General features: G+C 65.7%; 1 protein-coding gene across 5 annotated transcripts in view; it reads right to left on the minus strand.

The window, feature by feature from the left end:
• The window catches only part of ANO1 (anoctamin 1), a 142,472-nt gene that overhangs the window by 59,156 nt on the left and 61,043 nt on the right, over positions 1-22,273 (minus strand). For 4 of the 5 annotated variants that reach the window (XM_045855236.1, XM_045855240.1, XM_045855237.1 and 1 more), the window contains exons 2-3: positions 11,253-11,425; positions 4,749-5,081 (exon numbers count right to left, since the gene is read on the minus strand). In XM_045855236.1, the coding sequence (XP_045711192.1) occupies positions 4,749-5,081; positions 11,253-11,425 (506 nt within the window). Of the gene's footprint in view, positions 1-4,748; positions 5,082-11,252; positions 11,426-11,797; positions 11,939-22,273 lie in introns of those variants that run through there. The other variant, XM_045855238.1, reaches the window with a different exon arrangement.

Raw genomic sequence — 22,273 nt, forward strand, 5'->3', positions numbered from 1 at the left:
GAGCCTGTGCCTCCACCGGCCCAGGACGCGCCCCAAACACGAAGCTCCGTCTGGGAGCTGCCCCCACTCTCTTCCGCGCCGCCCCCCCTCCCCTACTCGTCTCTCGACAGGAACGCCCACCACGACGGAGACGAAACGCAGATGCTGCCGAGGGGCCACGCCGGCTCGGCGGGAGGGACCCCGAGCAGCCAGCCGGGCGCCGGCTGGGCTCCCGACGGCAGCGTGAAGGCGGACAGACTTCACAGGGTTGCAGTGTCCACGGCCTTCGAGGTGCCGCCAAAGCCGGGGTCAGGGTCACCCTCAGGGCAGCGTGGGCCTCGGCCGCCCCCAGCACGCGCAGCCAGGATGTCCGTGTGTGGCCTTCTCAGCAACGACCCGGGGACATAAATAATGTCCAGCGGGCTTTGAGGCTGGACTTGAAAAACACTGATGGGTTCCAGTTGTGGGGAGACAGGCCAGCCAGGAGCTGTTCCTGCCCGTTTCTCGGGGCTCAGCGCTGTCGGAGCGGGGGCGGGGCTGGGCGGGGGCGGGGCCGGGGGCGGGGCCAGGCGGGGCGGGGGGCGGGGCTTTCCTTCAGGAGGGAGGCTGGGCCTCCTGCCTCAGTGAGTCTTCCCTCCTGTCATGCCCATCGTGCGTGCTGTCCTGGGGGGTCTCTACATGCGACCCCTCTGAGACCCTTCCTGTGTGAAATCTTTCGGGGCTGTCCTCTGGGCCAAGGTGACAAAGGGTCACCCAGGGTCTCTGTCCTCCAGGTGTCTGGCTTCTCCGAGCGCACAGGGCCTGGGCCGGGGTGGTCGGTGGGGACTGGGCGGATGGGGGACCCGCGGTCACAGCCGAGGACCAACCTTCGTCTGTCCACACACACATGGGGGCCATCGACAGTGCTGTCCCTGCGTGTCCAGCCGCTGGCACACTCCCAGACACCGTCCCTCCTACTCCACAAACCCTCGGCTCAGCGCACCCAGGGCCGGGCTCTGTGTCCAGGCCACCTCTGGGGGCCGACGGTGGGTCGGGGGCTTGCACGCCAGGAGGCGTCTGCTGGCACGTGCAGAAGACAGCCCGCACACTGCTCACGCCTCCGAGCGTGGCCCGGGGGGCAGCGGCCTCCCCGCGCCCTGGGAGCTGGCCAGGAACACCGTCCCGGGCCCTCCCGAGACCTGCTAAGCAGTCCTGCACTCTGACAAGGCCGCAGGGGGGGTCCTGTGCGCATGCTCGGCCCCGGTGCCAAGGCTGGACCCCACCCCCGGACCACCATCCCAGTCTGCCCCCAACCGCAATCGTGCACCCTGGACAGCACACCTGGGACTGGAGGGGGCCTGACTGGGAATCGGGTCCTTGCAGGTGTACGCACGTTAGCATGACCTTGTGCTACATAGCGTGGGCCCTAAGCCCGACGACAGCGACCCTCTGAGAAGAGAGATGCACACGGAGATACACACGGGGCAGAGTGTCCCCCGTGGGAAGTGTCTCGGCCTTGGCCCAGGGACGCCTGGAGCCCCAGAGGCTGGAGGAGGGAGGGGAGAGGAGCCGCCCCCAGAGCCGGGGCCTTCGGGACTGGGAGAGAACGCGTCTGCGTTGCATTGCGCCTCCCTCCCCTGCTGGTGGTCTTTGCTACGGCCGCCCCGGGACATTAACAGTGTGGGCTCCTGAGAACCAGCCCCCACGGTGCCCGGGCCAGGCTGCCCTCTCATCACCACGGGATGTCTCTGCCACGCCAAGCCTCCGGACTCAGGGTAAAAGCCTAGCACAGAGTGGGGGCCCTCTGCAGGGGGCTCACAGCCCACCCTCCTCAGGAGCAGCATGGCACAGCACACCCGGCCCCTCGGGGAGCGAAGGTGGGCCCCATCTGTGCTTCCGGGGACCACCACCCTGCTGCCTGGACATGGCCGCAGGGGGCTGGGCCGGCAGACAGCTCCAAAGGGGCTGCCATGGTACCTTGTGGGGGGCTTCTTTATTTGCCCCACTTCTCTCCCCTCAGCTCCCCTTTTCCCTTTGCCCCCTACCCCCAGCCTTTAAAGCAGCACCACTCAATATTAGCGGGACGTTTAGCAATGTTTGGGGACATTCTGTGTTGCACGATGTGGGGGTGCTACTGGCCAGAGATGCTGCTAAATCACAGACGCTGGCAACAGTGTGGAGGGTCAGACACCTGCTTCAGAGCCCCACGGTCCCTCATCTGCGGGCGTCCCTCAGTGGGTGAGGACCTCACGGACTCCGTGGATTTTCCTCCCCAGGAGAGTGAATGTGAGCCCCCAGTGTCACTGCACCGTGGGTGAGACTGCATGAGTGGGCTCTCTCCAGGCTATTCGATTCCCCAAACCGCAAAGCCTCTCAGTCTCTGTAACCCGAGTGCACCGGGGCAGATTCATTGACCAGGGCGTCCCTCCCCCGAAATAAACACAGCACGGCTCCCTGCTAAGCGCGCTGGCAGGAGCCCGCACACAGCTCAGAAGCTGCAGGAGCTCAAGCCTTGGCCTTTGCGTGGGTTCTGGTGCCCCAACCGGGGACAGCTGCTGGGAGCACCCGAGGAAGGCTTCTCTCAGCACCCCGGCCTGCTGGTCTCTGGTGAGAGCCCCCGATTCCGGGGCGCCCTGGAAACTGCGGCGCACAGTGGGACAACCCCACGGGGCAACAGTCCACACCCAACTTCGGCCGCTGGGGAAGTTCGCACTGCCCAGGCTATACCGCCATGGCATTGTCACGGAAAAATGGCCAGTCGGTGGCTGAAAAGCCCCTTTTTAGCCACCGAGGCAAATTATCAGTGACATTTTGGGGGTCCCTTATCGGGAACACGGGATCGTTTCTTGGCGTCAGTAACCAATGTTTACTTTTGCTTTTCACTTCTAAGCCACGGCGGAGAATACGGAGGTTTTGAAGAGATGCCGCTCTCTCCTCCTCTCCTGCGTGGGCCCAGCTGTTTCCCGGGCCGAGGAACAGTAACACCGGACGGGATGGTACTGTCGGTCGGTAAGAATTCGCGACGCACCAGACTCCCAGTCGGGCCCTTTGTACTTCACTCACGATGACGCAGTGATGGAAACACTGCATTTACCTCCCTCCACGGGGCACTCGGTGACACTGAGGCCTAAGCAGCGTGGCCCGTCTTGCAAAGGGCAGGTGGAGGGCCTGGGATGGGGCCTGGGCCAGTGTGGATCACCCAGCCTCGGCGGGTCCTTTCGACCATGAGATTTCACAGCCGTAGCGACAGCGACAGAAAGTCCCTCGGTGCACAGACCAGGCCCCCATGGCACGGGGCCCAAGATGGCGGCTCTGCACGCCCCGCCCCTGCCGGCGGCCTCTCCCGCCCGATGGAGCCCGGAGTGTGTGCTCCTCCCAGCGGAGGGAGACGCGTTGCGGTTCGCCCTGCAAGGCGGCGGCACCGTCTCCACGAAGAGCCGCAGGGCTGGTCCCGCGGGACAGGGCGAGAAGTCAGCGAGAACGACTGCGCCCTTCGAGGGGCTGCAGCACAGGCCTGAGCCCCCGAATTCGGGAGGGCCAGGGCACACCCGTCTGCCGCTGCTGCCCCGAGTCAGGGGCAGAGGCGCTCGGCAACCTTGCCAGGGTCAAATCCTCGCTTCCCGGCCATCAAAGCGTTCGAAGGCCCCTCACACGTCCTCGCAACCCCAACATCCCTGCGGCGGAAGTGGCCCACGCCTGGCAGGCAGCCCAGCCCCCGAAGGTGAGCAAGACCCAGAGAGACGCTCGGTGCTGAGCACACGGCCTGCGCGGGCTGGTCAGGGTGGAAGGAGGTCCCCTGGGCGTTTTCATTGCTTTCAGGGGACGTCCTACGGACTTGTCACGAAACAGACAGCACACTCCCTGTGGCGGGGTCCCTAGTTCACTGCCACAGGCGTTCGCGTCCCCGGACCCAAAGCACTCATTACTGATCACGGTTCTCATCAACGGCAGATGGATATCGGTTTTATCTCGGGCACTGCTAGCGTCCTAAGGTAACGTGCTGACCACTTGTCCTGTTCTCAGTGTGTTGCACAGAACAGCTCTGCGGGCTAAGGGGCCTGTCCCCAGTGTTCATGGAAGGCAGGCAGGCCCCGTGCACGGAGAGATGAAGGGGTGGACAGGGGCGCCCCAGCAAACCACGGAGGGTGGAAGCCGCCAGGGCAGCCTTGCTCGCCAGGTGAGTGCACCTTGTGCTCTGCGCTTAGACAGGTTCTCGGGCTTTGCCGGGGAGCAGGGCCCCAGAGTCGCGGGATCTCAGAGCGCCAGGTCCCCAGGAATCAGGCCACACTCCTGATTGGAGAACCTGAGTCTGAAATAAGGGCCACTGTCGATCACCGCAAGACTCCCAGGACAGCGCTGTCCTCTGTCCCTTGACTGGGACCCATCTTCCCGGGGAACAGACTGACCAGAGCAGGAAAGACCTGCGCCCCGAAGGTCATCGCTGGAAGGTCAGCCCTGCCCCAGAGCAGACGTGGCCTGGAGGAGGGTGGTTGGGGGCTCTCCGGAGCCACCCGGAAGCGATTCCTACCCAACCTTAACCAGACTGGCGTTGTTTGCATAGCCCCTTCCTTAGAATAGGTTTAAAGCCAAGAGAACAGGTCCTACAACCGCTTCTGAAAACGTTACTGCACAGACCCGCCCGGACGCAACCCGTCCACCCATGCCACGCCCACCTGTCGCAACCCCGTCAGTTTATGCCACGCCCCACGAATGCCCCGCCCACCCGGCACCTTGCCCGCCCTCCCGACGCCCCGCCCACCCGACGCGCCAATAAGAAGCGGGATAGTTACCTCCTCGTCGCGCTCCAGCTCCAGGCCCGCCTCCAGGAGGTTCCCTTCGTACTCCGCCCGGCGGAAGCGCTTGTCGTCCTCGTGGAAGTCCTGTGGGGACTCCGGCCCGCCCGGGCCCTCTGGGCTCCCCAGCCCGGGCAGGGGCTGGTCCTGCCTGCCGCTGCGGGAGGACAGCGTGGAGTCCTGGGACTGGGACCTCCTGGCCAGAGTCCTGCTGCCCGAGGGCCTCTTGTGATGGTACACGAGCACGTAGTCCACCTTGCGTTTGCCGTCCCGGAAATACAGGCCATACTTGCACTTGGCGTCGGGGTCCACGGATAGCGAGTTCAGCAACTGCGGGGCAAGAAGAGGAAAACCCACTCACCGTGAAGTTCTCGGTGATGGGCCCTTGGAGGGATCACGTTTCAAACGGAATCGGTCATCCACTCGATCCCTCAGTCATTCAACAAACCCGGACTGCAGGCAGGCACCGGGGCAGCCGCGACTTAAGTCCCCCTGCCGGGCTTCCGTGCCGCCAACCCTCGGGAAGGAAACACTCGCTGCTCAGGACACACGACGCCGCCAAGCAGGCCACCAACCCTAGGAGCACCTACTGGTTCCAGGAGCCGGACCAGGCTGGCTCAGAGGGACCGGGTGGTTTGCCAAAGGCGACCAGAGTCGACCCCAAGAAGTGCTTTTCACATGGGGTTGCAGGGAGAGCAGAGGCCCCAGCCCCCGAGGTGGGCGCTTCCAGGGTGACAGACCAGCCTTGAACCCCCTCTGCATACCCAGGGTGCTCCATCCCTCCGGAGGAACTGAGACTTGAGGCGGTGCTCTTTCTCAGCACGGAGTGAGGAAGGGGCCACGAGGGACAGTGGCTGAGCACCGGCCAGGCCCTGCGGACTCAGCCAGACCCAGCTCTAAGTCTGGGCTTGGACCCGTTCCATCTACGGGGCCCGGGAAGGTTCTCTACCTGCTCTGGGCCTCAGTATCCACCTCTGTAAAATGGGAGGGCTGCCCATGGCGGCCCGCAGGAGTTTCTGAGTTAAAGAATGCCCGTGCTGGGCAGAATCTCCGTCTGAGTCCCTGGACAGGCACCCGGAGGCCATCCCGTCGCCCTGCCCTGGATCCCAGTGCCGTCAGCAGAGGCTCGGTCCCCTCAATATCTCAGGAATGTCCGAGAAGTGCAGAGTCACATGAGCTGGCGGCTGGAGGTTAGGGTTTCTCTTCCCCTGGCGAAGTGGACAGAACAGCCAGACCCGAAGGCTGCCGGGGGCAGCCACCAGCCGGCGCTCAGAATGGGCCGCTGCCAGGCAGGGCAAGAATGCGGGACGGGGTCAGGCCACGGTGGACACACGATCCCCGGGGCGGGCAGGGCTCGAGGGCACCGGCCTGCCGCCAGTGTCCCGGGCACTCCAGACTCTGAGCCTCCGTATGGGGCACTCACCCCTGTTTTCCAAGTGGGGAACTGTACCTTCAGAGCTAAACCGGGTGCTGTGTACTGGCTTGGGTGTTCATCCTCGGGTCCTGCCCACACCACCTTCCCTAACCTCCTGTCCCCTCAACGTCCGCACACTCCCCTCCGGCCCCCCCACCCCACAGCCTACACTGGAGCCAGGACATCCTCATCCCCTTTGCACGGACTGCGCCCCCTACCTGCAGGCCCTCCCTCCTCCATGCTTGGTGCTGGTGCCCAGCAGGGAGAACTGCCCGGCAGGAGACACGTGCCCTGTCCTCCCTGATCTGGGGGTCCCCGACCACGCCAGCCGGTGCAGGTCTCACATGCGGGGACTGCCTGGGAACCCCCCATCCAGGAGCTCTTCACTCACAGGGGTCTCTGGCCAGGCGGCAGGATGCCCGAGGCCGGGCCGGGAGCTGCCCCCGGAGCCTGCTGCGCACCCGGTGGGCCCGGCACCTGCAGGGCGCCCCTACGTGCCCGTGGTTGGCTGAACAGAGGGCTCAGACAAACCCCGAGAGCGTGGGAACACAGTCCAGGAAGTCAGAGGGCGGGGAATAACCCTAAGGAGCAGCCCCAACTTGCCCCCAACCCGGGACAGGCAGACCCTGGCCCCTGAGGCTGATTGAGGACCCACAAGGCCAAGGCATGACGGTCTGGGGAGCACGGAAACACCCCCAAACACCGCCCGCCTGGGCCACAGCGGCACAGCGGTCTGCTGGAGCGGGCGTCCTCCTGCCTGAGTTCAAAGACCGGCTCTGCTGCTACCACCGCCTCACCCCAGGCACACCGTCCCCTCTCTTCGGCCTCTGGGTCCTTCTCTGTAAAGGGAGGGCCCGGTGGCCGCAAGACCTGCTCTCCCCTCTGACACGCCTCCCCTCAAAGTGCCGTCACAAGGACGAAACGTGTTCCCGTGTGTGGAGCGGTCACAGCAGGTCCTCCCGCGCGAGGACACGCGGCAGAGGTTGGCCCTAACTGGGGAGTGACGCGGCACACGGACCGAGCGAGGGGAGGGCGGTCTCGCGGCCAGCGTGGACCGCGAGGGGAAGAGGGCGGCAGCGCCAAATCTAGATAGCAGAAAGCTATCGAAGGAGCTGGATGCGCTGCCGGGACATGCAGGGGACCGCGCCCAGCGCTGGGGTGAGTCCCGGCGCTCTCCCGGGCCTGGCACTCCTCCGTGCTCCCAGGGAGGTGTTTTTTTTTCCTTTCTTTTTTTTGCGTGCATGTTCACTTGATAAAATGGGGGCGACCCTACCTGAGTGAGGGGGAGGGGGTAGCAACCTTTCAATGGGAAGTGTGGGCTCCCTGCCTGCTGCACTGGACCTGGGCTGGGAGGCCCCCAGGGTCTGGAGAGCAATTCTGAGCTGGGCTTGGAAGGAGCTGGGGAGGCAGCCTCACGGGACGACCACAGAGGCTGCCGCCGTGGCCCTGGGACTCCCCGGGGCCCTTCCACGGAGCAGCAGAGGGGGTGCGTTTGTTGTGCCGGACTGCACAAGAGGGCGGGTTCCACTCGCACTGCCAGGAAGGGGGTTAGCCTGGATGCAGAGCCTCCGCTTCAGAGGCTGGAGAAAGCTCCAGAATGTTCCCCTTCCCCATGCTTAAGAAAGAGGCAGGTGAGTCCGTAGGGAACCCTGGTTGCGTGGGTGGTTGCAGAAGGAATGCACGCGTGAGTGAGTGACCACGGCTGCTCCTGGGGGGGGGCCCTCGGGGAGAGACACAGAGCCGAGACCCAGCCAGGCCAGCGACTGGAACAGGACACTCCCCGGCTCTGAGCGTCCTCAGTTTTCTCACGGGAGACACAAGGACACAGCTCAACCGAGGTCACAGGATTCTTGTGAGGACACAGGGTGACTGACGGGAGGCTAGAGAGTATTTTGAAGATCACCCTCCGAATGTTTGGGGGGGAAGTGCTCCCGGAAGGCATTTCCCCAAGGAAGATCGAAAAAGTGGTGGGAGAGAAATGGCTCGCCGAGGTTCCGTGGGAAGGGTCGGGGACAAAGGTCCTGCACAGGAGGGGTGTCCTGTCCCAAGCGCCGCACACAGTGACAGGGCTGTCCACATCTGGGCCACACCTGCCTCTTCGAACCACCCCCCCCAAACCCTGAGCACCTGTGTCCCCAGCGGGGCCAGCTGCCCTCATCTGTTTGGCCCCCAACCTGGAGTGGGCGCTCTAGGAGCTGAATTACACACATCCGTGCGAATCAGCCCCAGTCCCCAGGAGAGCTCCAGGGGCATCGCCTACCCTCACTTTTTTTTTTTCCTTCTGAAAATGGGGACAATGAAATCAGGGACCTGCCCAAATTTCCTTTGGTTTTGAATTTCAGATCCAAGCGGGACATCACTCTGAACTTCGTTTTATTCCAAAAATATTTCAAATTCCTCCCGCCACCCCCCCACCCCAATTTTAAAACCACTAGCACTGTCTATCCATTTCTGATGACCAGGCAGCTTCTGTAATCTGCACGCCCATCACCTGCAACTGCAGATAAGCAGGGAAGCGCTCTTATCTGGGCAGGCTCCAGCGTCAGGTGCCTCTGGGGTGTCTGGGCTTGTCTTGGCCACAGACGGGGCCCCGGCAGCCGGCAGCGTGCGGGGCAAAGGTGGGAACCTCCACGGTGAGCACAAAGATCGTTTCGTGCAATAAATTGCACCCACCTTGGCCTCTAGCCTTTGAGTCATGGCTCACACCTCATTACTGTACACAGGAACAATAAAGCGACTTTCACCCTTGAATTTGGGAATGAGAGAGAGCGGCGAGGCAGCGAGTGCGCCGAGTCCCGGCCGGGAACGGCAGCCTGCCGGGACGGGCTCATTCTGACGGCCGATTAAACTGCCTCCACGCCGCACAGAGCGGGTGCATCGGGTCTGGGCACCCGGGAGGCACCCTTCGACAAGCAGCCCACGCCCTCTTGCCATTTGCCTGCACGAAGCCACTGTCGCCGGCTCACTCAAGACGATGATTGAGCTACAGTGATTGGCTTCAGCTGTGCCAGGGATGCCCCGGCAGGTTCCCCACCGCCACCCCTCCCCCGCTGCTAGCCTGTCCTATTCAGGGCCGGAGTCAGTCACGGCCCTCGGGGGAGCTGTGCCCGAAACCTGCCCGCAGGGAGCGGGGAACGCAAGGGAAGAGCCAGGAGTCAGGCCTGCGCCGGCCTGCATGCTCCCAGACTGTGGGCACCTTGCGGGAAGGGCCCGGCGGCCTCTCGGCAGACTCTGCGGCCCTCCCCGGGGCGCAGGGGGAGGCAGCTTCTGGACGTGGACACGCAAGGGGGAGTCCTGGGACTGAGACTCAGAACGGGGGCCCGCTGGGGTGAGGGCTGCCCTTCTTACTCCGAGTCCAGTCTGGTCTACCTCCGGAGGGACCGCTCTGTCCGTGTCCTCGGATGGCCCCTCTCCGTGGCGCCCCCTAACTGGTGTTCTGCGTTCCCAGCTCTGGGCCCCCTGTTAGTCCAGTGCTTTGTCTGACCCCCTCCCACCCAACACACACACACACACACACACACACACACACAGCACAGGGATAACTAACTAGCCTCTTCTCCAGAATGCCCGTTCTTTCAGGAGGCTGCCTGCTTTCTTGTCTTGGCTCTTCCCAGCCCTCTCCCCGCGCCTCCCCCCCACCCCCGGCTGCGGGCGGTCTGGGGGCAGCGCATCAGGCTGCCCTTGGCGCCAGCTTCCCCATGGGGAGCAGCGGCACCTACCCCACAGGGTCCTTGGAGAGTTACGGGAGCTGACGTGCAGCGAGGGGCCCAGTGGTGTGGACGTGTCCCTTGCCACTGCCCTGGGGAACGTTCCCTCACTGCTCCTTCGGGCCCCGATGGGCGCGGCGTCCCTGTCTCAGTCCCTGGGGGGTGGGGTGGGGGTGCCCGGGATGCAGCCCGGCCTGGCACACGGCCCGCCCGCAGGGTTTGTCGAAATGATGACCCCGGAGACCTGGAGCCCGGTGGTGGTTATGGCAGGAAGACCCCTCCCTCTCCACCCACACCGGTTCCCAGTGCTCCCCACGCCTCCGCGAGAGCCTGGAAATGACCTCGAGGTGCTCCCGTGGTGTCCCCAGGGCGTGTGGGGCCTCCCAGCCTCTGCCCTGCAGGGATCCTACCTGGTAGGCACCTCCCTAGATGCCAGTGTCCAGCCCTGAGGCTACAGGCAGGCCAGGGCGACCCAGGGCTTGGTCCCGGCCAAGCACCGGGCCTGGGGCGTTGGCACCGCCCGGGGAGAGGGGGCCTCGGCCCTGGGGGAAGGGGAGTCTGTTCTCTGATGAGTGAGCAGCCCCGAGGCTCTCCCGGCTGAGGGCGTGGACCTCAGACCTTCCCTCCCTGGGCAAACTTTGTTCCAACGTGAAGCCATTCCCCTCACGAGGGATCCCTATGACTGCTGGGCCCCCGCTGGACGGAAGGTGGGGGTTAGCGGGGACCCCGAAGAGGTTCTCCAACCACATGGCCGGCTCAGCCCTGGCTCACATGTCTGGGCTACCACCCCGATCAGCCCGGGTGCTGGGTGGAGACAGGGACCAGCATGGAAAGAAGTCTCAACGCAGCCGAGCCAGCCTGCCGCCCCGGGCGTGGGGAGTTCCCGTGCCAGCTGCAGGCTCTGGGAACTCCCTGCGTCCCGGGCAGGTGAGGGAGACTCCGGCGGGTCCAAGGCCAGAGGGGCGCAGCTGGGGCCAGACAGCGGCAGCAGGAGGGGGCCGGGAGGCTGCCACCTTCCTCCGGAGGACCGGCTCCCCCCACCCCACCCCCACCCTGGCTGCCCCAGTCAGCACCAACAGGAAGGGAATGTCCCATCCAGGGGCCCAGCCGTGCTCTGGGGCTTGTGGGCTCCAGGCCCGGGCGAAGTGACTGGGAACTGAGACGCGGAGCCCCAGGGGCTGGGGCGAGGGGCGCCGCGTTGCGCGGGCGGGCGGATCCGGATCCCGGACCCGCAGACCGCGCGCTTGCCGGCGGCCGCGCCCCACGTGCGCGGTGGGCGCCCCCGCCCCCGTACGCGCCCCCTCCCTTCCGGGCCGCCCTCTCCCGGGGCGCGGCGCAGGTGCGCGGCCCTCCCGCCCGCTCGCGGCCGCTGGCACTCACCGTGCCCTCGGAAGGCAGGTAGCCGATGTCCTCGATGGCGCAGATGTTGATGATGTGGACGCTGCGGTCCTCGGCCGGGAGCGTCGAGTACTTCTCGTTGACCCTCATCGCGGCTGCCTGTGCGCCGGGACCGCCGGGCGGCGCGCCCTCCCCATCCACGGCCCCGGCGGCCTCTGCAAGCGGACACGGCAGCGTTCGCGGCAGGCGCGCTCGCTCGCAGGGGGCCGGGCCTCCTGCTCCGCCCGCCGCCCTCGGCCGCCTGCCGGTCCCGCGCCCCGCGCGCCCACCCTGCCGCGCCCCGGGGGGCCGCCTGCCCTGCTCTCTTTTCCTTAAAGATATAAGCTCCCTGAGCCCGCTCCGGGCAGGGGCGGCGGCCGCGGGTCAGATTTTCCGTAGAAATTTAAACACAGGAAGAAAGTATTGCATTCCTGCCGGCCCCCTCCAAGTTTTATTTTTATCCGGGGAAAATGCCCCTTGGATTTTTTTTTTTTTCTTGAGGGTGGCCAAAGTTGCAAACGTGGGAGGAAACTCCCAGCAGCCCCCACCTTAAATGAAAGTCTCAGCACCACCGCCGCACTCCTCTGCCGGTCGCCTTGCAGGGGAGAGGCGTCTGAGAGTGAAGTCAGGAATGCACGGCCTGCCCCTGCCCCCTCCACCCGCTGTCAGACTCCTGCTGTCATTCGGCCTCACCTCCTCCTCCGGGCAGCCTCCCCAGCTTTCTGCAGGCCCGCCCTCCCGGGCTTGCCCTGGCCTCCTGGGCGTCTCCCCGCGCCCCCCCCCATAACCCCCTAACGTTGCCGGCAGCCCCCATTTATGGAATGCTGAGCAGTCTGTGACCGGCCCCATCAGAGTCCCCCGTACAGCCGGTCTCGCTTAACCCTCACAGCCGGGTGGGTCCTCTGGTTGCACAAGGGGCAGGGGGCTGGAAGGCCAGGGGAGGGGGGCGGGGTTTGCCCCCTTGCCTGCACTCCTTGCACGACTCTCTACTGCCTCCCTGAGGGAGGGATGGTGTCTTCGATCACTCTCCTCCTGGGATGAGCAGGAGCCTGGCACATAGTAGGTGCTCTCAGGACAGGTTTTTAATCCTGTATCCCTGCAGGAGGGTGGTGGTCTCCAGGGGCAGTCACACCCAGGTTTAGCCTGGCAGGGGCCACACTGGCAACCCTACCCACTGGGAACTAAGTCTCCTTCTGCGCTGCTTCCCTGCATCCTGTGAGTTCCTCAAGTTGTGTGCTAAGGCCACCTCCTCCAGGAAGCTGTCCTGGATTGTCCCTCACCCAAGCACAGGCCCCTCTCCCTGCCTGCCTGTCCCTCAACTACAGCACTTCCCTCCTCCCCTCCACCTCACTTCACGGAGGGTCCACACAGTCGGCCCTCCACCACTGTGTGCTGGATGGCCCCTGAGCAGCATTCAGGGCCTACGGAAGGGGTTATGGAGCCGCCTTCCAAGGCCGCGACGTCACCGGCATGCCAAGGGTGGGTTCTGGAATCGGACAGGACGGGGAGGGGGACAGGGGATGGAGTCTGCTTCCAGCTCCGGCACTTTGCAGCCCCGTGACCTTGGCCGAGGCTCCTGGGCCCCACAGAACCTCTGTGGTCTGCGAGCCTCAAGAGTGTGCGAAGCCGCAGCGCCGTGCCAGGCCCCGGCACAGGCTGGGCCGTGGTGGCTGCTGGCACCAGTGCTGTCCTTCTGTCATTGTGGTGGCCTCCCCTTCCCACCTCTCCGCCTCCTCTGGGCTCCCGTTTGTTTCTTGAACTTGGAGAGGGGCAGGAAGGTTACTCTGTCCTTGGGCTGGCCTTGCCCACGGGCACCGGTGGCCCTGAAGGACCCTTTGTCTGCACCCTGGACAGGGATAACAGGTTTGGAGACGTGCGCCAGGCTGGCCAAGTCCCCGCCGGAAACTGCCCTCCCCGGTCTCCGCCACGCCCGGGAGAGCGCGCCCCTAAAAGTTCACGCTGTTCAGAGCTGGGAGGAGCCACGCGGGGCGATGCTACGCCATTCTCGTTCTCGTTGGTGAACCCCCACGACGGGACGACCCTCCCGTTGTCTTTCTGAATTTATTTTCAAGACTTAAGGGTCTCGAAGCCTACGAGGTGTGATTTCTGAAAAAGAGTACATAGGCGATTCCTCAGTCCCGGGCACACTGGCACGCCCCGAAGTCTGGGAAATCGACACTTGACCTCTGACCACGAGAGGGTGCTGAGCCCTTTTGGGGGCTCCTGTGCCTGCCTGAGGTTTTCGCCCTTAGCCAGCTGTTCAAGACGCCCGCCCGCCTGCAGAGTGTCCTTTCTTGGCCACGCGACAGCGGACTTCCCTGCTTTGCCCCCCCCCGCCCCCCGCCTCCTCTCAGCTCCCCATCCTGCCCGGCGGGCAGTGTGGAAGTGCTCCTGCACGCGGCAGGGCGACGCTGGCCGCACCGAGCGGGCAGACGGCCGGCCAGAGAGGGTCACTTCCCCTCCCAGACCCTTTATGGTCTGGGCGGGGTGGGGGGGTCCTTGGATCCCGGGGTGTCAGGGACCAGCCAAAGGAAAACCAACAGTGCACCCGAACCGGGGAGGGGCGACGGGATTCCCCACGTGGAGATAGCGTCCGAGCTAGCGGATTTGAATGGGGGTGGCTTCAGCGGCCCCCGTGGGTGGGACACCTTCTCGGGGTCGGGGTTCCGGGTCTGCTCTCAGGTGCTAGCTGCCGACGGGCTGGCCCCCTGCATAGGCCGCCGGGTTAGTTTTGCACTTTCTGTTTCTCGACTCAGGGAGTCCCCTCATTTGCAAACCCACAGGGACAGATTCCGGCGGCAGGATGAACTCCCGGCTCAGGAATGAGTAAAACCCCGTCTCGTTAGCCTAAACTGTGCGTCTGGCTAGGCGAGTCTGGGCTCGACAGCCCGCCCCGGTTTGTCAACGTGTTGCCCTCGGTGTCCCGGCGATGTCACCCACCGTCAGGAACTTCCGTCCTTGCTGACATGTTAATGTCAGGCGAACAGGCGCCCGGTGACAGGGGACGCGGGACAGGGCTGCGCGAGCGTCCGAGGACGTTGGAGGCTTAGCAGGGCACCCTCCCCATCCTGGCTGGTGTTCAACACGGCCGCCCCACCACCGCCCCGTCGCCTGCCCACGAGAGAGGACACCTCGCTCTCCTCTCCGCCGAGCAGTGCGTGAGAGTCTGAGAGCCCGCCTGGCCGTGCGCAGCTCACCGACAAGGCGGCCCTCCTGGGGGTCTGCAGAGTGGGGCGGGACCGGGCCCTCTGACACCCCCCCCCCCCGGGCCTGGGGGCCGGGCAGGGGCTATTCCAGGGTGGCCTCTTCTAACATGCTCATCGCTGACGGTGGGGTTTTCTGGGTCGGTCCCACCCTGGGGGCAGGGCCTGTGCACTGCAGGGGGGTCAGCAGCATTCCAGGGCACGGGCCCCCAGTGCAGGCGGCACCTCCCTATCTCAGGGAGACCACCGAAGTGTCTCCAGACACTGTCGCACGCCCCCTGGGTGCCCCCCTGGGCGGGGGGGGGGGCGCGTCTGCAGCCTCAGGGAAGCCCTGGGGGCTGGTCTCACCAGCCCCATTTCTCAGATGAGAATGTGGAGGCCTAGGGGCGTGGGGTGCTTGGGTGACATCACGGCCCAGAGGGACCCCTCACGCCGAGACTTCAGCACGAGCACTCTCGTACACGCACACCCTCGCACACACCCTCGCACACACACACTCTTGCACACACTCACACACCCTCGCACACACACTCTCATACACATTCTCGCACACACACTCTTGCACGCACATCCTCGCACACACACTCTCATGCACTCTTGTACACGCACACACTCTCATACACACTCTTGTACATGCACACGCTCACACACACACTCTCATGCACACCCTCGCGCGCACACACCCTCGCACACCCTTGCACACACCCTTGCACACACACACTCTTGCATGCACATCCGTGCACACACACCCTCGCACACTCTCGCACACAGAGCTACGAGGAGGCAGCTGGTCTGGCTCGCCCTCACAGAACACACAGACCCCCGCCACGGCCGCCCCTGGCTGGTGGAGGGGCTGCTGCCGGGCAGCGGGGCGGCTCTGTCCCCGGGTTCGGGCCACCCCTGCCCGGGGCAGCTTTCTCCCCAGGACGGAGCTCCAGGCTCCGGGTGCTGAATACAGGCCTTTGACTCACGGGCAGGACAGCCCGGGGCGGGGCGGTGGGGGGGGACATGGAAGGAGTGAGCAGCTGTGACTCAGGGCTATTGTGAGCCCCACCGCCGCCGGCCCCCGCCCGCTCCGGAGCTGCTGGCTCCCTGCCCTTTCCCAGTCTCCGGGCGGCGGCCCCAAACAGGTAGATGACCTAACGTGCTAAAAGGGACTCGGGGGTAATTGTCCCGGGGAAGACATGCTTGGGGGATTCACAACGGGAGCTGGTGGGTGGGAGACGGCCACTGTCATTTCCTTCCCTCGATGATGTCAGGGCTGCGAGTCGCCGCTGGCTGGTGGGGACCCCTGCGGGCACGGAAACCGCAGGCCCAGCGTCCTGGAACGCGGCCAAGGCGCAAAGCTCTGTCCGGGGGGTTGCTTCCCCCCCGCAGGACCCACGCGGCCGTCTCTGGCCCGGGTTGTCGGAGGCCCGCCTCCCCCTGAGAATTCCTAGGAACTCTGAAAACACGCCCGGGGTGGGTCGGAGCCCGCCAGCGCCAGCTCAGCACGCCGCCTCCTCCCGGAAGCCTCTCCGTCCCGGGTCACTGGCATGACTCACGGCAGTTCCGCCGCCTGGCTCCCGGCTCCCGGCTGCGGCCGGCCCGGCGGTGGGGCTCGTTTCTGCCCGGCCGCCCTCCCGTCTCCCGTGCTGTTTCTGCGCCCCGAGCCCCTCCCTGTCCCGCACGTCCCAGAGCACGCTCGTGTTTGCACTGGACACGCCGCCGTCCCGTGCTTGCCACGGCTGGCACTGGCTGCACACTGTCCCCCACAAACCCTGACGCCCGGTCCCACGTCCTGAGGGTGACGGCCACCCTCAGGCGGCAGGTGGCCTCACACCGGGACCCCGCCACCCGCCACCCCAGTCCAGGGTCCTTTCTGTGCAGGAGCAGGGAGAGGTCTAGGCTGGGTCTCAAAGAGCTCCCTCCTCCGCAGCCAGGCAGGCATCACGGCACTCGCCCCGACAGACAGACAGACAGACGGCCGCCTCTCCTAAGGAAGCCCACCCACCTGCCCGGGGGTGGGGGAGGGGGCACAGAGCTGAGCCAGCAGCTCCGGACCAGGCTGCCCGGGACGCCGTGGAAAGGCTGCGTCGCGAAGCCCCGTCCGCTGGTTGAGTTCCGCCCCCCGGGGGCTTGGGCCCGCAGACCGGGCTGCTCCGAGGAGCAGGAAGTGCCTTTCCACGAGGCCCCATGGCCACGAGGGCTGCCACGGCCCCGGGAGAAGGGAGCTCCTCCCGGAGCGGAGCCCAGCCGGTGGCGGCCAGGCCCCCCCGCCCTCCGCCCCCAGGTCCACGGAGCCTCTGATAGGGAAGGTGCCCCTGGCTGGAGGCCGCTTGGGGCCCCAAGGTCTGAGCGGGGAGGAACGGAGCAGTTCTCATCGCGCACGTATGTGCGTGTGCCGGGGCGTGTGAGCACCGCACCCCCGGGCCGGTGACCACGCTCAGCCCTTGGGTTCCCTACAGACCCCTCCCCGGGGAGGCACTGGCTGCCCTGATGTCACGGGCCTGGTCACAGGCACTGGGGGGACCCTCCTGGACCGCACGGCCTCACCCCCCTTCCTGGAAGACCGCACAAAGCCAGACCCCCTGCACGGACGATGTGGCCGAGGTTTCTTTCTGGGACGATGCCAACACCTTCCTGAGCCCCCGGGGCTGGAGTGACAGGCTGTTTGCGGGACCGCGGCCGGCCTGTCCTGGGAGCCCTGGTGCCCGTTCGGCTGGGTCTCCACGGCTGCCCGACTGGGTGCCAGCATCGGTGTCGTGTCGGGGCCTGCGCTGGGTCTGGGCTCTCTGTCCCGAGCCGAGCCACCGGCCGGCAGGTTCTCTCGAGGGGCACACTGCGTCCCGTACGCCCGCTGGGCGTCCAGCCACAGCGGCGGCCCGGTGTTCTCAGGGCTGGTCAACCGGCCAGCGGACCGGGGGCCTCACCAGTAAGCCAGCGGGTCTCCCCGACCCAGGGCGGGGGTCGTGACCTTGAACCCCCACCAGCTGCCACCCCTCGGTCCTCACGCTCCTGAGGGACTTTCCCGTGCGCTCACGGAGGGACTCTGGGACCCCGCAGCTCAGACCCCCCAGCAGGACGGGACGCAAACCACAAAACCACACGGGTGACCTGAGTGAGGTGTTCCATCCAGCAGCCATGTTACAGAGGGAAGTAATGAAGTATTTGGTGTAGCCTAATATAGGAAAACACTGTCTTTCCGGCGTGTGACCAATGTGAGAATTATTGCTGAGGCGTGGGAGAGTCCTTGTTGCCCGGCATGTGTCTGAGACCTGGAGAGGGTTTTGCTCGGTGCAGACCGGTGTCCGAGCCGTGTGTGGGCAGGACCACGGCCGCCTGGCTGAGCCGCAGGCCTGGGTCTCCCCAGACGGCAGCTCATGGGTGGCTTTTACTCTGCGGCACGCGGGTCTGCGTGTCTGAGGCTGGAGCACAGATTAGTTTTAGCATCGGGAGAGGAGCGAACGCCGTTAACAACACCGACGAACCAGACGCCCGGCGGCCTCCCGTGGGACCCTTTCACGGTTTCGGGAAGAATGGCCGATGGACAGAAGTTTCGTTTAGAGAAAACCAGCTTTGCCTGAGGCCCGGCTGGAGGCGCCCTCCTGAAATACATGGACAGAACAGTCTTCGGTGACAAAGGCTGGTCGCACGGGCCGTCAGGGGCGCAGGTGAGCGAGCTCAACAGGAAGGGCGCCGGTCTTGAGGGTGGCCTCCCAGGGCCCCCCGTGTCCTGCGGGCAGCACGCGTCCACGGCTGCCCGACTGTGTGGGCACGCGGCGGAACTCCTCGCTGCCGGGGTAGGCCCCTGGCACGCCGCGCCAGGGGCCGCCTCCTCGAGGACTCCTGGGCGCTGGGGTCAGGCCGGCGCTCAAGCCCGTGGGGCCCCAAGAAGGCGCTGTCTCAGGCTCCTGCCTCCGGCTCTTCCGAGAGCACCGTGCTGGCTGGTCAAGGGGTTCGTTCATGTGCTCACCCCACGGCTCACTCCCGTGTTCATTCCCTGGCTCTCGCACTCGGTCCCTCCCCGGGGCCGCTCGCCATCGGCGAACCGTTAACCCATCCGTGCGCTCACGCGTGTGCACGCTCCCGCACCCATTCTCCCGCCGCCTCTGCCCGCCCTCACCCCCTCCCGGCTTTGTTCGCCTCCACCGGCTCCGCCGCTGCCACCCACGGCGCCGCCGCCTCTCTGTTCTGACCGTGGCCTCCAGGGCCAGCTCCAGGCTGCTGGTCAGAATGTGGTGGCTTCGGATTTTTATGCCCGAGAACGACACCAGGCGTGAGCCGTAGGGACCCAGGAAAAGGGCACAGAATGGGGCCGGATATTCGACAAGTGTGGGCCCCAACGCATTTTTTTCTTTAAAAAGGAACACCCTTGGGGGGGGCGGAGAGAAGCCGCGGTCCCTGCAGACGGGGCGATAACCGACCGTGAGCCGGCTCTGCCCTTCTGCCTGCTTTGCTGACGCCGACGCAAGCCCAGGCCCCGTCCTGTGGACGCACCCAGCCACACGCACGCCGGCCCGTCCATCACACAGGGTGAAAGAGGGACCCGAAGGTGGCCTTGTCCCTCACGTGCGTACCATCGGTGGCCCCGAAATCCGCCCGGGAGCTCGCCCCAGTGACGGCAGCTCCTCCCTGCAGATCCCGCAAGACCGCGGCCACACAGGTGTGCGAGGGCCACGGGCCACCTGCCCTGGCGCCCAGCCTCTGCCTCCAGCTGGCCGCTTCCCAGAGCCGCCGTTCGCGCGGAACCGGCAGGTCTGAACTCAGACCTTCTGGAACACCGAGCCTCCCCCTTTCCCCCGCTGACCTTCACCTGCTCCCAAGCAGCAAGAAGACGGGGAGGGGCTATTATTCTTTCCACTCCACGATTTTATGCTCAACAGGAGCACCTGGAGATGCTGCCACCCCCGGGCCGCCCCCTCCTGCCTCCCCGGGACACCTCGCTCTGCAGAACTGCGGCAGGGCCTCCCAGCCACCCAGCCTTTGTCGGGGGGACGCCGGTGCCCCAGTTCCCTCCACAAGGGAAACGAGGGGAAAAGGAACTCCGATCGTGCCGAGAGACGGATCGGGCAGAGTCTACAGGGGCATGTCCTCTGTCCGGGGGGGGAAAGCGCCGGCCCTCCCAGCCTCTGTGAGCGCGCTCTGGAGAGGACGTGGGCACGTGGCCGTCCGTCCTCGGGGCTGGCCGGGTCCCTGCAGCGCCAGTGACGCGTGGGGCCAGCTTTCCGGGGAGGAGACGGTGGCAGCCTTCCCTTCCTGCCGCTGCAGGTCACAGCCCACAGCCTGTTTACCTTGGGGACCAGACAAAGGGGACTGTTTTCCCTCCAGTGACCACGGGGGCCGCTGGGGTCCCCTCCCACGGCGGTGAGACATGTGCTGATGGCCTCACGGGGGGTCAGGTGTTCCCCTCGCGTCCCCTGACCAACGAGCGCCTTTCTGGAGAACTCTGCGGGCCCTCGGGCCCGGCCCCGAGTTCTGGCATGGCACTTGCCCCCTGACCTTTGCCCCGCCCTGCCCTGGGAAAGCGGGGACCTCTGTGCACACGCTCTGCCGCCTTCTCAGCGCCCAGCAGGGCTGGTGCGCCGCGGGCTGCGCAGGCCTTTGCCAGAAGCACCAAGGAGCACAAAGCGTGTGCTCTGCCGGTGTCCACGGCTCTAGCACCAGGCGGAGCAGGAACGTTTTCTAGCCGATGGGGCCTCCGGAAGAAATTTGGGGGGGCCACCCGTCCAGCGGCCTCACAGCCCCCGTGACAAGCCGCCTCTGACTGTGAGTCCTCGCCCAGGGAGGGGGCAGGGCTGGGCCCTGCAGGCAGGAGGGTGCTGCCCCTCCCCCGGGCCATCAGCACATTTACCGAGGTCCCACTGCGTGCAACCACAGAGCTGTGAGCTGGGGACACTCAGGGGAAGGCGGGCCCACCTGCTGGGGTTTATAGTCACCTGGGAAAGTCAGAACACCGACGGGCTACCGGGTACGGAAGGCATGAGAGAGAGAGGCCATGGTGGGTTCTGGAAGGTTCCCCAGCGGGGGCAGCTTCATAGCTGAGGCCTAAGGGACCACCAGGAACCAGGAAGGCAAGGGAGGGGGAAGCTGCTCCAGGAAGGGGGGGGCCCAGAGGGGCGGGCACCTGGGGCCCGGAGGAGGCACCTGCCGTTGGCAGGGGGCGCTGGGACATCCATCACACAGGTGCCCCTCAGCACTGCCACCGGGTGACACAGCTGACACAGGCCTTAGAGAGCTATAAGGGTTGCTCCGGAGCAGGGCAGAGGGGATCGGAAGTGACCACCGTGGGCAGTGCCCGCAGCAGCTGGCCTCCCACGTGGTCACACGGCCTCTCCTGGCTTCTCGAGGGTGGGCAGGCTTTTCTCCTAGGAACCAGCAGAGCCCTGGGTCCAGGGCTGCAGGGGAGTCTGTGCTGTGGGTGCCTCCTCCTGCCGTGTGCCTGGGGGCCGCAGGGACCTTTGGTCCCATGCCCAGTGGACTGTCACAGGGATGGGCCGGCCTGGACCCTGCCCGCTCCTCTCACCAAGGAGAGGGGGGCCGTGCCCTGCCTTTGGCCCGGACACATGGCAGGTGCTCCCCAGGTGGGTGTGGAGGGGGTCATCCCAGAGGACTTCAAGGAGACTCTATCATCAGAATGGAACTTTCCAGAAAATCCAGTGACAGTGCCAGGCATCGGCCTCCTCCCTCTGGGTCCCTGCATGCCCACGGCATGTCCCTGGACACATTCTGGGGCCCCCATTTCCTCATTGGGCCCGTCGTAGGCCGCTGGGACGTAAGGGTCCCACACATAATGCCGCAGCTCGGCGCCTGGAGGTCACCGCTGTGAGGTCACCACCGTGAAGTCACTGCTGCGACGACAGGGGACGCTTGGTCGCTGTTCATCGGGCGGCCATCCCAGATGCGGGGAGGGGGGGCACAGCCATCTGGGCCGGCAACTCCCAGCCCAGGCGCCCAGCGGCTCCTCGTCCACGGAGGACATTCGTCCATTCCTCCACGGAGCTCCTCCGAGCAGCAGGTGTGGGGCAGGCTCCGAGAGAGGCCGGCCAGGCGGAGGGAACGGCTCCCAGGTTCCCACGGGGCTTACCTTCCAGTGGGGTGGGGGCGGGGTGGCAGACAAAGAACAAACTCACTGGTAAACAGGAACTCCAAAGGCAGGGACTGCCGTGGGGGAGGCGACACAGGAGGAGGGCTCTCTGCGTGGGGGTGGGGCCCGGGACGTGCCTTTCAGCCGAGGGCCCCGCGGTCTGGCGGGCTGCCCGCAAGAGGCCCCAGCCCCTGGGACAGAGAGCACGTGGCCTGGGTGGGGGTGGGGGGGCAGCTCTGCTCGCCTCACGGGGACCCGCTGCACAGCACCGGCCCCCCCCGGGCTGCAGTCCTGGACGTGTGACCGGGAGTCCTGAGGGCGGCCAGAAGGACTGTCCGGGGGTTCACAACCCCCCTGTTGCAAGCCATGAGGGCACCCATGCAGCCTGAGAGCCCATTCCACCGTACCCACCACCCAACAGCCCGTGTGCTCGGCAAAGGGCGTCGGCGGGCTGCACCCGCACAGCATGCCCCGGCCCCTCTTCCCATGCGTGCGAACCACTCTCCAGGCGGAGAAGAACGGGACCCACGAAGGCACGGGAAGAAAACAGAAAGGAAGGAGAGAAGGAGGGAGATAAAAGCAAAACAAGATTCACGGAAAGAGAAAAGCCTGATCCCTGAGAAAAGGCGGATGAGAAGCCCCCTCCCCTACCCCGGGGCCGGTTCAGGACCCTCGATGTCCTGCCATGATACTGGCGGTGGCCTGATTCGGATTTATCAGAAAACGACCGAGGGAGGGAGGGTGGGAAGACTTGA

Source organism: Phyllostomus hastatus, unplaced genomic scaffold (assembly GCF_019186645.2).
Source record: "Phyllostomus hastatus isolate PE091 unplaced genomic scaffold, TTU_PhHast_1.1 phas_scaffold_11, whole genome shotgun sequence".
NCBI classification, from domain to species: Eukaryota; Metazoa; Chordata; class Mammalia; order Chiroptera; family Phyllostomidae; genus Phyllostomus; species Phyllostomus hastatus.